The 14,316-nt window shown below is 39.2% G+C and overlaps 1 protein-coding gene across 1 annotated transcript in view; it reads left to right on the plus strand.

The window, feature by feature from the left end:
* The window catches only part of MMP16 (matrix metallopeptidase 16), a 386,972-nt gene that overhangs the window by 277,425 nt on the left and 95,231 nt on the right, over positions 1-14,316 (plus strand). Inside the window, exons 5-6 of the mRNA XM_061439431.1 lie at positions 8,657-8,818; positions 11,082-11,293. Coding sequence (XP_061295415.1) covers positions 8,657-8,818; positions 11,082-11,293 — 374 coding nt within the window. The remainder of the gene's footprint in view (positions 1-8,656; positions 8,819-11,081; positions 11,294-14,316) is intronic.

The following is a 14,316-nucleotide window of genomic DNA, read 5'->3' on the forward strand; positions in this document are numbered from 1 at the left end:
ACTTTCATGCATTGGAGAAGGAAATGCAACCCATTCCAGTGTTCGTGTCTGGAGAATCCAGGGATTGGGGAGCCTGGTGGGCTGCCGTCTCTGGGGTCGCACAGAGTCGGACAGGACTGAAGCGACTTAGCAGCAGCAGCAGCAGCAGCAGTGATACTTATCTGACCAAGAGTGAAAGAATGAATTCCTACTTACTTATCTAAGAACAAAGTTCAGGTTACATTTTTCCTAGGGAAGGGGACATAATATACAGGAGGAAGGTTATGAAGGTTGGATTTATTTCCTTTTGAAGAATAAAGATAAGACATAATCCCTGTAAGATCACATTGGGACTTTCTGACAAAGAAGTTGTATCTGTTTTGATAAAAGAAGGGCAGGAGAGTCTTAAGGGCATTTTCCAAACCAGTGCTATCATCTTGCCAAGCTTGGATGTCACCATAGCATCTTGGGAACCTTGACTGCACACCTTTGTGTCTTCTGCCCCTGGTTACACAGCCTTGTTTTGCTGGCCCATTGCAAGCTTTATGGATTGCTGTTTTGTCATTAGGTCTGGTTTTGATAAAAATTTCTCTCACTTTTAGCGCACTGATAGCACATTCCAGCCAAATTTACATGTATTTTGTAAGCATGAGTATGCCCAGACCCTAAGCATACACCTGTCCTGCCACTTTGCAACTTCTTTGCAGTTGTCGTAGTTCTTGTTCAGTTGTGAAGTCGTATCTGACTCTTTGTGAACCTGTACTGCTTCTCATCCTGTTTGTCTCGCTGTTAACCCTATGCATGCTGTTCTTTGAGCCCAGAGTAGGCAAGGTGTGAGCGAAGAGGCTGGTAGAAAATATGAAAAGCTGTAGGAACTGCAGACACATTTCTTACCATAACCAAGCCATAATGGAGCCATAACATAACCTCATATAGCATAACCATATTGCTGCTCCAATGTAGTCCCAGTGCAGCAGCAGCCAGGGCTTTCATGGTGAAGCTGTATTCATACAGGAGTATTGCACAAAGCAGCCCATGACGAAGCAAGTACTTGTGCTGTGCACACGCAGTGCTATAAGCAATCTTAGCTGTTACATAGTCATTATTTACAAAATGTGGGGCGAGAGAGCCTCAAAACGCCATCTTGGCTAATTTGTTCTCTCCCCACTGACCCCATGGACTGCAGCACGCCAGGCCTCCCTGTCTCTCACCATCTCCCAGAGTTCACCCAAGTTCATGTGCACTGAATCAGTGATGCTGTCCAACCGTCTCATCCTCTGCCACCTTCTTCTCCTCCTGCCTTCAGTCTTTCCCAGCATCAGGGTCTTTTCCAATGACTTGGCTCTTCCCATCAGATCAAATCATTGGAGCTTCAGCTTCAGCATCAGTCCTTCCAATGAGTATTAAGGGTTGCCGTCACTTAGGATTAACTGGTTTGTTCTCCCTGTTGTCCAAGGGACTCTCAAGAATCTTATGCAACACCACAGTTCAAAAGCATCAATTCTTCAGCGCTCAACCTTCTTTTTGGTCCAACTCTCACATCTATACATGACTATTGGAAAGACTTTGACTATATGGACCTTTGTCACCAAAGTGATGTCTTTGCTTTTCAATACGCTGTCATAGCCTTCCTTCCAAGAAGCAAGTGTCTTCTAATTTCATGGTTGCAGTTACCATCCATATTGATTTTGAGCCCCAGAAGAGAAAATTTGTCACTGCTTCCACTTTTCCACCCCTCTATTTGCCAAGAAGTGATGGTTTCAGATGTCATGATCTTAGTTTTTATAACATTGAGTTTTAAGCCAGCTTTTTCGCTTTCCTCCTTCACCCTCATCAAGAGGCTCTTTAGTTCCTCTTTGCTTTCTGCCATTAGAGTGGTATCATGTACATATTTGAGGTTGTTTTTATTTCTCCCAGCAATCTTGACTCCAGCTTGTAACTAATCCAACCCAGCATTTCACATGATGTACTCTGCATAGAAGTTAAATAAACAGGGTGACAGTATACAGCCTTGACATACTCCTTTCCCAATTTTGAACCAGTCAGTTGTTCCATGTAAGGTTCTAACTGTTGCATCTTGACCTGCCTACAAGTTTCTCAGGAGATGGGTAGGGTGGTCTGGTATTCCCATCTCTTTCAGAATTTTCACAGTTTGTTGTGATCCACACAGTCAAAGCCTTCCACATAGTCAATGAATCAGAAGCAGATGTTTTTCTGGAATTCTCTTGCTCTCTCTATGTTCCAAAGAATGTTGGCAATTTGAGCTCTGGTTCCTCTGCCTTTTCTAAACCTAGCTTGTACATCTGGAAGTTCTCAATTCAAGTACTGCTGAAGCCTAACTTGAAGGATTTTGAGCATACCCTTACTAGCATGGGAAGTGAACACAATTGTAGAGTAGTTTGAACATTCTTAAGCCTTAACCTTCTTTGGAATTGAGACAAAAACTGATCTTTTCCAGTCCTGTGGCCACCGCTGGGTTTTCCACACTTGCAGACATATCCAGTGCAGCACTTTGGCAACGTTATCTTTTAGTATTTTCAATAGCTCAGCTGGAATTCCATCACCTCTACTAGCTTTATTGGTAGTAATGCTTCCTGCTGCTGCTGCTGCGGCTAAGTCACGTCAGTCGTGTCCGACTCTGTGCGACCCCAGAGATGGCAGCCCACCAGGCTCCCCCGTCCCTGGGATTCTCCAGGCAAGAACACTGGAGTGGGTTGCCATTTCCTTCTCCAATGCATGAAAGTGAAAAGTAAAAGTGAAGTCGCTCAGTCATGTCCGACTCTTAGCGACCCCATGAACTGCAGCCTACCAGGCTCCTCCGTCCATGGGATTTTCCAGGCAAGAGCACTGGAGTGGGGTGCCAGTGCCTTCTCTGGTAATGCTTCCTAAGACCCTTTAATGTATTTTCTGGGCATGAGTATACCCAGATGCTGAGCATACACCTGTCCTACCACTTTGCACCTTATTTGTGGTTGCAGTATCTCATCAATATTAGATTTGTATCTTAATGAATGTATCTCTGATATAAAATCACAAAGGTGCTCATTCCAGAGTTGGTGTTAGACGTCTGACATGTAAAATAACTGTGATTCATTTCTCCCTACTTCCTCCCACCTGTGAGTGTTCTCTGAGACACAATCTGAAGCCTTCTCCATATATTGCATACTCACAAACACTCCCGTGGTTCCTACGTCTCTAATTAAATGACTCCTTTCTTCTTTCTGTTATCTCTGCCTATGACTAGCGCATGCTTGCTGGATGATCCATAAGAGCATGTTTTGTTGTATTTTTTTTTTAATTTTTAACTCAAAATGTAATCTTTCAAAGTCCTGTTTTCCAGTAAATCTGACCTCCTGTGCCTTTTGATTTTCCACTGTCCAAACACTGTGAACATCCCACTCTCAGTCCTTAGTCCCTCCAATCATTGTAATTCCTCCTCTAAAATATTTTACAAAAGCAAACTTGTTTTGCACTCTCCAATTTCCTATAGACCATAGCCTTTTTCGTTACTTCAGACACAACTATCTTCTGGCACTTTTGAGCAACTCAGTGACATTTATTGAGTGCTGGCGTATTTTAGTCCCACTGTCTGATGCCATATAAGAGTAGTGGTCTCCTCAGTTTTCTCTTACCTCATTTCATTCTCTTTCCACCCATGATAGTCTGAAAAAAAACTGGGGAGTGGGCAGTCAGAAAAAGGTTGTTAAAGGAGGACAAACTTTCAGTTATAAGATGAATAATTCCTAAGGATCTAATGTATAGCATGGTGACTATAGTTGATGACACTGAATTTTATCACTGCAATTTGATAAGAGAGTTCTCACGGCAAAGAAAGAAAGCTGGTAATGGATGTGTTATTAACTCATTGAGGAGAATCCTTTCGCAATGTAAACATATCTCAAAGTACCACAATGTGCAGTTTAAATATTTTGCAATTTTGTCAATTGTACTTCAATAAATTTTGTGGGAGGAAGAAAAATATCTGAACTATATTTAGATGGAAATGACATTCTGTTCTTTACTATTCACATTCTAATTAGTCCTCCACTTCCTACGAACTCATTCACTCATTCAGCTCATTTAATGATTGAAAGTGAAAGTGAAGTCGCTCAGTCGTGTCTGACTCTTTGCGACCCCATGGACTGTAGCCTACCAGGCTCCTCCCTGCATGGGATTCTCCAGGCAAGAATACTGGAGTGGGTTGCCATTTCCTTCTCCAGGGGATCTTCCTGACCCAGGGATCGAACCCAGGTCTCCTGCATTCAAGGAAGACGCAGGCAGACACTTTAACCTCTGAGCCACTAGGGAAGCGTCTGCCTGCATCTGCATGGCATGTGGGAGACCTGGGTTCGATCCCTGGGTCGGGGACATCCCCTGGAGAAGGAAATGGCAACCCACTCCAGTACTCTTGCCTGGAGAATCCCATGGAGAGAGGAGCCTGGTGGGCTGCAGTCCCCAGCGTCGCAAAGAGTCGGACACAACTGAGTGACTTCATTTAATGATTAATCATCTGCTAGATGTCAGACAATGTCTTTGAACTGAAGGCGTGAAGATACATGATGCACAAGTTCAGTCTTTAAAGAGTTCAAAATTCATTGGGAAGACCTGCTCAGAGATGATGACAATAAAATGCTACTGACTTTTATGATAAGGTGATGCACAATGGGTTATGGGAGCAAAAAGAGAGCACGTGGTAATTGTACCCCTTTGGGGAAGGACATCATAGAGAAGGTAACATTTGAGCACTCACACCAAGTCAACTTGATATGCATCCAACACACCAAGAGGGCTTCCCTTGTGGGTCAGTTGGTAAGAGAATCCACATGCAATGCAGGAAACCTGAGTTCAATTCCTGGGTTGGGAAGATCCCCTGGAGGAGGGAAAGGCTACCCAATCCAGTCTGGCCTGGAGAATTCCATGGACTGTATAGTCCACGGGGTCACAAAGAGTCGGACATGACTGAGAGGCTTTCACTTCACTTAACTTTAACACACCAAGCAAAGGAAGGTGTGTTTCAATTCTAGGAGGAAGACAGTTCATGCATTTACCTTCAGGGCTGAGCAATCACATACTTACATAACTAGAAAGAGGGTATCAGAAGGAAAAGAAATAGGAAATAATGTTGTAAAGGAGGAGAAAGGAATATGGATAAAAGATCTTGGCTATCTTGCTGAAGAATGTGGAAGTATCTTGTAGGCAGAGGAAAAATATCAAAAACTGAAGCAAAAGTGGGTGCAGGAAGCTGTCCTTTCTCCCATTATACATTTTCCTGCTGTATACCCCCTGGAATTTCACTCCCTGCTTTGTCCATGTTATTTAATTCCTTTAAATGTATTCTTAAAGTAATAGTGATCTCTTTTGTTTGATACCTTGGGATCATGAGGCTTATTTTCAGGCCCTCTCCTCCCATTTTCATCTGTTACCACAGGAAGCACAGGCCAGCCCTTACCCCTGGGACTCTCATTCTCTTACAATTTTGTACATTGCCATTTCTGCCTTCATTTCCTTCCTTCTCTCTGCTGAAGCTGTTCACTCCAGAGATGTTCAAAGTCCATTGTCAGCAAAACCTCTTTAATAGCAATCAACTTATTTTGAAAATGTTCCCTTTAGATTCTTTCAGTAACTAAACTTAGTCTCTCCATTGCTTCAAAATGCTAGCTGTTTTCTCCCCCACATTCCTTCTACTGCAGGACGTGAGCTATGATACATGCCCTCTTATATTTTCTTTTCTTTTTAATGCCACTTCAAGATCATGCTCCCAGTCTCCTCCATAGAAATGTCAAGCTGTGACTGATTTTGTTGGACTGTTCCGTCCATGTCTCCCTTGCTGTAGTCATCTACCAGCAGCCACATTGTTCTCCTGAATCCTTGACGACTTTATCTCCCAGTTTGACCCTAATCCCTTTGACATCACTTCATTTTTAATTGGAGGATAATTACAAGGCTGTGTTGGCTTCTGCCCTACAACAGAGCAAATTGGTCATGATTATATTCCAGCCCCCTTGGTCGTCATAGAGTGCTAGGCTGGGCTCCCTGTGTTATACAGCAGCTTCTTGCTAGTTATCTATTTTATACATGACAGTGTATATATGTCAATGCTACTTTCTCAATTTGTCCTACTCTTTCCTTCCCCTGCTAAATACATTTATTTTAATTCTTGGTGATCTCAATGGTCATGTAGAAAAATTTTTCCAGTGTTCAGCCCTCTAAGTTATTGGATCTCCCATCCAATGACTTTGTATTCCACTCTAACTCAGAGACTCACTCCCATAGGTATATCCTTGACCTCTCTCTTACAAATCTCAATTTCTGATATCTATTATGACTGCCACAGAGTATCTCTCCAGCTCACTCTTACTAGCCTCATGACACCAAATATCCTTTCACAACATCATTTAAGAGATGATCTTAATCTTATGACCATATCTTGCTATAATCCTTCATCCCATAATGTAATCACTTCCTTCCTTACATGAGATAAATACCCTGGCAAGTCAAAAATCAATCCCTTATTTATTTGAATCTCTAAAAATTTTCCATGGCCATTTTCAACACTCAAAGAATGAGCTCCTGGTAAGGTGCTCACCTCCACCAAACAAAAAAAGCAAGGCAACAAATGATAAGTTTCCTAGTGTTTTGTCCATTGAATGGTATCTTCATTCTTTTAAGTTGCTGGTGTCAAAAGACATGGTGTTATCTTTGACTTTTTTTTTTTCTCACACCTTGCATTTTGTCTTTTAAGAAGCTATGTGATTCTTGTTTCAAAATGTATCAAAAAGTTTACTGCTTCTGTATACCTTCATTATACCCGCTTTGGGCCAGGTCACTATTATCTTTGCCTGAATTATTACACTAACATCAGAGATTTAATCATGCTGAGCCCCTTGCCCACTGCATTTGATTATCATAAGTAGATTCCAGAATGATCTTGTCAAAATGTAAGTCAGATTATGTCCCTCCTCAGCTCAAAACCTTTCAATGATCCCCACTGCAGTCAGCCTAGAAAGCAAAACCATTACTGTTCTCTAAAATTCCCTGTATATTCTAGGCTCCATTTCCTCTCTGACTTTATTCTTTGTCTGCCTTATTATTTATCGGTATCATTTTTCACTATGTAACATCCTGTTTATTTTACTTTTCTATCATGTTCCTCTCTGGTCTCCCCCATTAGAATGTAATGTTATGAGGACAGAAATCCACCTATGTCTTACTACATGAACTTGCAAATTGTATTTCATGTCTCCAAGCTTTGTTTTCTCATTTTTTAAGTGGACATGATTATAGTGACTGGAGAACTGTGGGAATTAAGTGAGAAAATACAGGTCAAAAGGCCCAGTGCAGAGTTAGTAAACGTAATAAAGGTAGTCAACATTTTTATTACAGATAATACATATTATATTATTTTTCTTTTAACTTCTATTTCTTTTTAAGCCTCTCTAATTTGTTCCCCACTGATATTTAAACAGATATTCTCTGAAACTCAGGTAAGCCCCAGATATGTTTGAACAGCTCCTTTCTGTGTGCAGTCAACCCCACGGTTTCACCCCTTCCCTCTGACAGACTACTCCAGAAAGGAAGTCAAAAAAGTACTGGTTATGCACCCAGTTTTCATGTTTAAAAAAATAGCCCTCTGCAGGTAATCACCACAGTGATTACATTGTAAAAGTGGTTGGAAAGGAATGTTCCTTAAAGTGAGACTCAGGAAGTCCACTGAATTCTTTAGCATTTGTAACAAGTCAACCGCCTAAAACTGCATTTTATGTTCAGTCATGTTAAATTTATCACTTAGAAACATAACGCTTGGAAGAATAACAGCCCCAATTCATTGATACTCATGAGGTTCAATTAAATTTTTGGAATGAACAAATATCCATGAAGGACTGGCTCTGTTCTCAGGCGCTGACTTATGATGATCCGAGAGTGGACAGCATGTAGAGGCCATCCACAGGTGTCTGATTACACAAAGTCAAATTAACTGTCTCTGAGAGTTCTACGATAAATATATTTTGTTCAGATCATGCATTAGTTGATTAGAATTTGTATTTGCAGAGCTAAGACTAGATTTCTAGTTTTTATGACTGCTACCCTATGACTTTTATTTTACACTCCTATTTTCCTATATTCTAAGCTGGTAAGAAAGATAACCATATTCTAGGAATTATAATAACCTGAGTTCTAGTCACAGCTATGTAAATACAAAGATTTACTATTGTTGACAAAATTTGTCACCCCCTATGCCTTAATCTACTCATTTGTGTAAAAGTAGGGATTGTACCTTGTATTTTTTGCGGAATTATTGTTAGAATTATGTCCAATATGAAGATCACATAAGTGAGATATAGTATATTGCATGTTTTCTAGGATATTTCAACAGCAGTAGTAGCGATTTCTGATGCTACTGTTCTCTCTTCAACTTTTGTTCTTTATTCCTCTTTAAGTTTCTAAATTTTTGTGACTTCACTATCATCACCTCCTCACCACCAACCCTGCCCCTTCTTTTAAAAATAACATGTTTGATTTTACTCAAAGGTAATCCAATGATAAAAATCATACTGATCGTTGAACTAAAGAGTTCCTCTTATTTTCCTTGGGTAAAATTTTGGTAATACCAATTGTCCTTGTCAATTCTATACTTGAATATTAGTTATAATGATGCCTTTTCTTCTCATTTGCATAGGAAATGACTTATTTCTTGTGGCAGTTCATGAACTGGGACATGCTCTGGGGCTGGAACATTCCAATGACCCTACTGCCATCATGGCCCCTTTTTACCAGTACATGGAGACTGACAACTTCAAATTGCCCAGTGATGACTTACAGGGCATCCAGAAGATATACGGTAGGTCACCACTGATTCTGTTTGATTAACTCTGTAGTGAAGTATAGAATTTCTGTGTTGTCTTTTTTGAGATAGATGCTCTAAGTGTTGTATTAGAGAGAAAAATATTGAATGAAAATCTGATCTATTGGCAAAAGTCTTCTATCAGTCAAGTTTAGTTGGCACCAATCGCAGATATCTTAATGTGCAGATTATGGGAAAGCTTAGGCACTGATAAACTTTCCTTACTGAGTTAATTGGAACCTGAAATTATAGTAAAGATCTGATAAACTTTAGTATTTAAAATTCAGGTAAAATATAATAAATTAATATAACCAATAAACACAGTGAGTTAGAAGACTTTGCTAGACTTTGATAAAAGCTGACAGATTGATTCTCACTGATATTTGATGTTAGATCTTAGCAAACCACTTCTGAAAATGCTGAAAATAATCTTGTGTAATGGATGTAACAGAATAAACTCAAAAGCATGTAGTTATTGACTAAGAGTAAAAAATAACAAATGGCTAAGTTTACTAACACATCAGTTCAGTTCAGTTGCTCAGTCATGTCCGACTCTTTGCGACCCCATGAATCGCAACACGCCAGGCCTCCCTGTCCATCACCAACTCCCAGAGTTTACTCAAACTCATGTCCATCGAGTCAGTGATGCCATCCAGCCATCTCATCCTGTCATCCCCTTCTCCTCCTGCCCCCAATTCCTCCCAGCATCAGAGTCTTTTCCAATGAGTCAACTCTTTACATGAGATGGCCAAAGTACTGGAGTTTCAGCGTCAGCATCAGTCCTTCCAATGAACACCCAGGCCTGATCTCCTTTAGGATGGACTGGCTGGACCTCCTTGCAGTCCAAGGACCCTCAAGAGTCTTCTTCACACATAATTCAAAATAAATGTATAGTAGAGTAAAATTGTTTTAATTTATGGGATTCAGTCAATGAATGATAATTAAGACAAAAGGGAGAGAGACTATTACACATATTTAAATCCTAACTCCCTCAACATGGCCATTGACTTTTATAAAGACATGTATTTCACACAAAAATTTAACTGTTAAGAACTTGACATTTATAATTTACATGTAGAGAATATGCTTTAGTAAATTAATAAAATGAAGCTTTCATTTTACAATACAAAGGTAAATGTGCGCTGTACGTATATTAATATTCAGTATTCAGAAACTATAATTTACATTTTTCAAGTATCATAGTTTAAATTCACTAATTTGTTTTTCATTTATTAGTTTTTCAACTTCAAAGTGGTGAGAATTCTCTCAGGGTTAAAATAAGTTTTGGGGAAAAAAAAGGTCAATTTTTGTTACTGCTCTTTTTTGGGGTGCTACTGAGAAAACAGAACTGTCTGGGACTCAAAACTAAATGGCTTATATGTTGAATGAGCTAGCCTCTGCCTATGTGGGTGTCATCAGACATTCTGCTGAAGTAGTTAACTGAAAGGAGGCTCTTTCTCATGACCTCATGAGTTAGTAGTCTAGACTGAAGGTCTGCAAAAGAGTATTCTTTCCATATCTAAATATTAAGTGTGAACAGCTCTGTATTTCTCTTTTAAAACATAAATCCCTTGAGGAATGATGCTTTACATCTGTAGCAGATTACATGTATAAACTTTGGCTTGATTTAGAAACCCCCTTTTAGAAATACTTCACATTAATATTTTACCTCGTATGTTTTAATCAATAGGCGTTTTAGATTTAGTATTCAAATGAAACACTAGTCTAGCAATTTGTCAAAACGTTTCATTAGAAAAAAATAATGAAAGTCAAGAAAAGGTTATAAAATACAGTTAGGTACATAGGATAGAATAAACTTTGATTTGTTAATGTTTAGAAATATTTGCACAGAATCATCTTTCAAAATCTAGGATTGACTTTAGTAGTGTTTACATGCAGGGTTCCAGTATTCATTTTAATTTATTTATTATTAATATACCACCTACTTCCAAAAAAGATTTCAAAGCAGCATATCCAATAAGGACTGTGGTGAAGCTATTAAAAAAAAATCATTAAAAATTAACAAAGAAGGCCTAGTTACTTGGATCTAGAATTCAGCATGATAAAGACAGTCTCTGATGGACTTGGCAATGGTTTGTTGAGTAAAATGGTTTGTTATTTCAGTAAATATACAATCTTAAAGACCTCTTAGCTCACTTAGTCAGAACCCTTCACTGATGAGTGACTGTCCTCTGGAGCATTTTTTCTACCACCCTTCCAATTTTAACTGAGCCAAGTGCTGTCCTCATATTTTCAAAAGGTCCGCCTGACAAGATTCCTCCACCAACAAGACCTCTACCAACGGTGCCCCCACACCGCTCTGTTCCTCCCGCTGACCCAAGGAAAAACGACCGGCCCAAACCTCCACGGCCTCCCACGGGCAGACCTTCGTATCCTGGAGCCAAACCCAACATCTGCGATGGGAACTTTAACACTCTAGCTATTCTTCGCCGTGAGATGTTTGTTTTCAAGGTAGGAAGCTGTGACTTTTTTTTTTTTTTTTAACGGTAGATTAAGTGTCTACAGTGTCGCTTTAGAAAACAAGTTCTCGTTCATTCTAACACCACCTTCCCAGGCCTTTCACAGTTAGAAGGTTCAAAGAAAGTATCTTGAAAAGAAATGCACAAATGGGCTTAAATGTCTAGCAGAAGATTCTCGTAACGTTCTATTTGGGGAATGCATTTATGTCAGCAAAAGCTAAAATGCTTAGAAATGTGAGGCTAAAAAATGCTGCATGTTATGAACAGATTAAAAAACCGTAATTTCAGTCATGAATAGGAACTAATAGAGATGATTTGCTTGGGAGCTTAGCCACTTCCAGGCGCGCGGCCGCTACTCTGTCTTTGGTTTGCACATCTTTCTGAGATCCTTATAATTTCACTTGACAATTACAACACTGCTTTTTTTAAGAGGAGTATTGATCATTTCATTTTGCTCAGGGTCTACTAGTAGCCATTTAAGTTAAATCTCTTTGAGATGGTCATTTTGATTTTACATATATATGTTGTATTTGTTTAAGTCAAGCATTTATAGGCATAAAAATCCAATGTCAAAAATTAACATGAACCTAATTTACATTATTTTTTAAATGTTATAAACTAAAACTAATTTTATATTTTGCTAAATGTGCATTTCAGTGACATTGAATTCTCCAACAATAACCCTGAAAAACAATGTATCAAAGTAAATTACATAATACTAAAAAGTGAATGTAGTATAATACTGAAAAATACTTTTTCCTCAATGTTTGTAAACCATTCTGAAAGATTAATGAAAAATGTAAGTTTTTTGTTGGCATCAGTATATTCAAATAGCTACATATTACCAATACCATTCATTTAAAAATAAAATAATGTGCTATTTTTTTTAGTAGGTATGAATCAATAAATAATGAAATGTTGTCCTACTTACACAGAATATCCTATCTACCAGGGGCCATACTTTAAAATATATATATTTCATATAATTTTAATAGGCAAATACTTTATTTCCTTTATTTGAAACTAAGGTTTGGATTTGCTATAAGATGCTCAAAAGCATCATAATTTTCAGAAAAAAAAATCAGTGTTTTTGTTCAAATACATGAATATATTTTTGAATTATATAAATGCCCTACAATGCTCAGTTAGATATCTCTTACTTAATTTAAGTAGGATAATAAATTTAGATTCAAGGAGTAAAGTAAAAAAGCTTACTCATTACTCATTGTGGCTAAGCCCACAACAACTAGTTGAAATGAACAGAAAATGCAATAATTTTCTTATTTTACAAGATACCAGATGACAACTGAAAGATTCTGATTTCACTGCTTTGGCTGAATTTCCACATCCAAGTGTTATTCCTTGATATCATGGTGATATCACCGAAATGTCATCTTTATCTGAGAATATGATATGAAATTGACTCTGAGTACATTCATTTCATTCTTCTTATCTGTCTAATTATATTGCCAGTCTCAGAAGGGACGGGTCTCTCCATGTCTAATGATTATTTTTACCAACCTTATGCTTTGCACACTGTGAGAGCTTAGTGAGTGCTCTTGAATAACCACTGGTTCTTGGCATCAGGAATGAGTTGAAAGTACATAGGCCAACTCTCAAATAAAATGCAGTGGCCACTATTTTCAATGTCAAAGCAAGTGTGTGTGTGTGTGTGTGTGTGTGTGTGTGTGTGTATATATATATATATATATAGTGAGGGCTGCTTCTCTAAACTCTCATGGTACCTAGGATCCTTAATCAAAACTCTCTGCTGGACAGATTTTCTAAACTGTCTGAATTCAGTTTCTTTCACCAGGCCCTGCTCTACTTCTAAGAATAAATTCTGTAGAAGATATCTTGTTTATAATTTTCATGCTCGTCTCCTATTGCCTATGATGAATATGTATGCCCAGGGTAGTTTACGAGGGACCAGGGCTTCCCTGACAGCTCAGCTGGTAAAGAATCTGTTTACAATGCAGGAGGTCCCACTTGGATTCCTGGGTCAGGAAGATCCCCTGGAGAAGGGATAGGCTACCAACTCCAGTATTCTTGGGCTTCCCTGAGGGCTCAGTTGGTAAAGGAATCTGCCTGCAATGTGGGAGACCTGGGTTTGATCCCTGGGTTTGGAAGATCCCCTGGAGGAGGAGGGCATGGCAACCCACCCCAGTACTCTTACCTGGAGAATCCCCATGGACAGAGGAGCCTGGCAGTCTACAGTCCATGGGGTTGGAAAGAGTCAGGCATGACTGAACAACACACAGGATTTATAAATAGAAGGTAACACCCCTGACTTTATGGAGCTCATACTCCAGGAGTGAAGATAAACATTAACCTAGGTACTTTTAAGATACAAGAGGAAAAGACATGAAGCAAAAGTAATGAAGTCTAGTTGAGTATATAAAACACACCTGACTGAGAAAAGGCTTATGCCAAATTTTGAGAGAGACGCTTCCTAGGCACATTAAAGCAATTGCTATTTGACATACTAAAAAGTTGATGTACTGCGGCAGAGAAGATAGATAGGTATCATAACTCTAGTACAAAGTGATAAATGTTGTAAATCAGAAATAGACGAAAATTTGATCACAGGGAAGAGAATATGATTGAGTGATACCTGCTCTTAGTTAATAACTATGTGCATTGGGTAACTAATAGGTGCCTGAATATAAGCTAGGCACTTTATGTTGATAATCTCCGTGTGTGTTCGTAGTTGCTCAGTCTTGTCCAACTCTTTGTGACCCGGTGGACTGCAGCCCACCAGGCTCCTCTGTCCATGGCGATTCTCCAGGCAAGAATACTGGAGTGGGTTGTCATGTCCTTCTGCAGGGGATCTTCCCAACCCACGGATCAAACCCAGGTCTCCCACATTGCAGGCAGATTCTTTACCAACTGAGCCACCAGGGAAGCCTGCTGCTGCTAAGTCACTTCAGTCACGCCTTTCCCAATAGGGAAGCCTAATAACCTCTAAACCTTATAATAACACAGCAAGATGGAAAGCATTCTCTCTTTTACAAA

This window comes from Bos javanicus, chromosome 14 (assembly GCF_032452875.1).
Source record: "Bos javanicus breed banteng chromosome 14, ARS-OSU_banteng_1.0, whole genome shotgun sequence".
Classification (NCBI taxonomy): domain Eukaryota; kingdom Metazoa; phylum Chordata; class Mammalia; order Artiodactyla; family Bovidae; genus Bos; species Bos javanicus.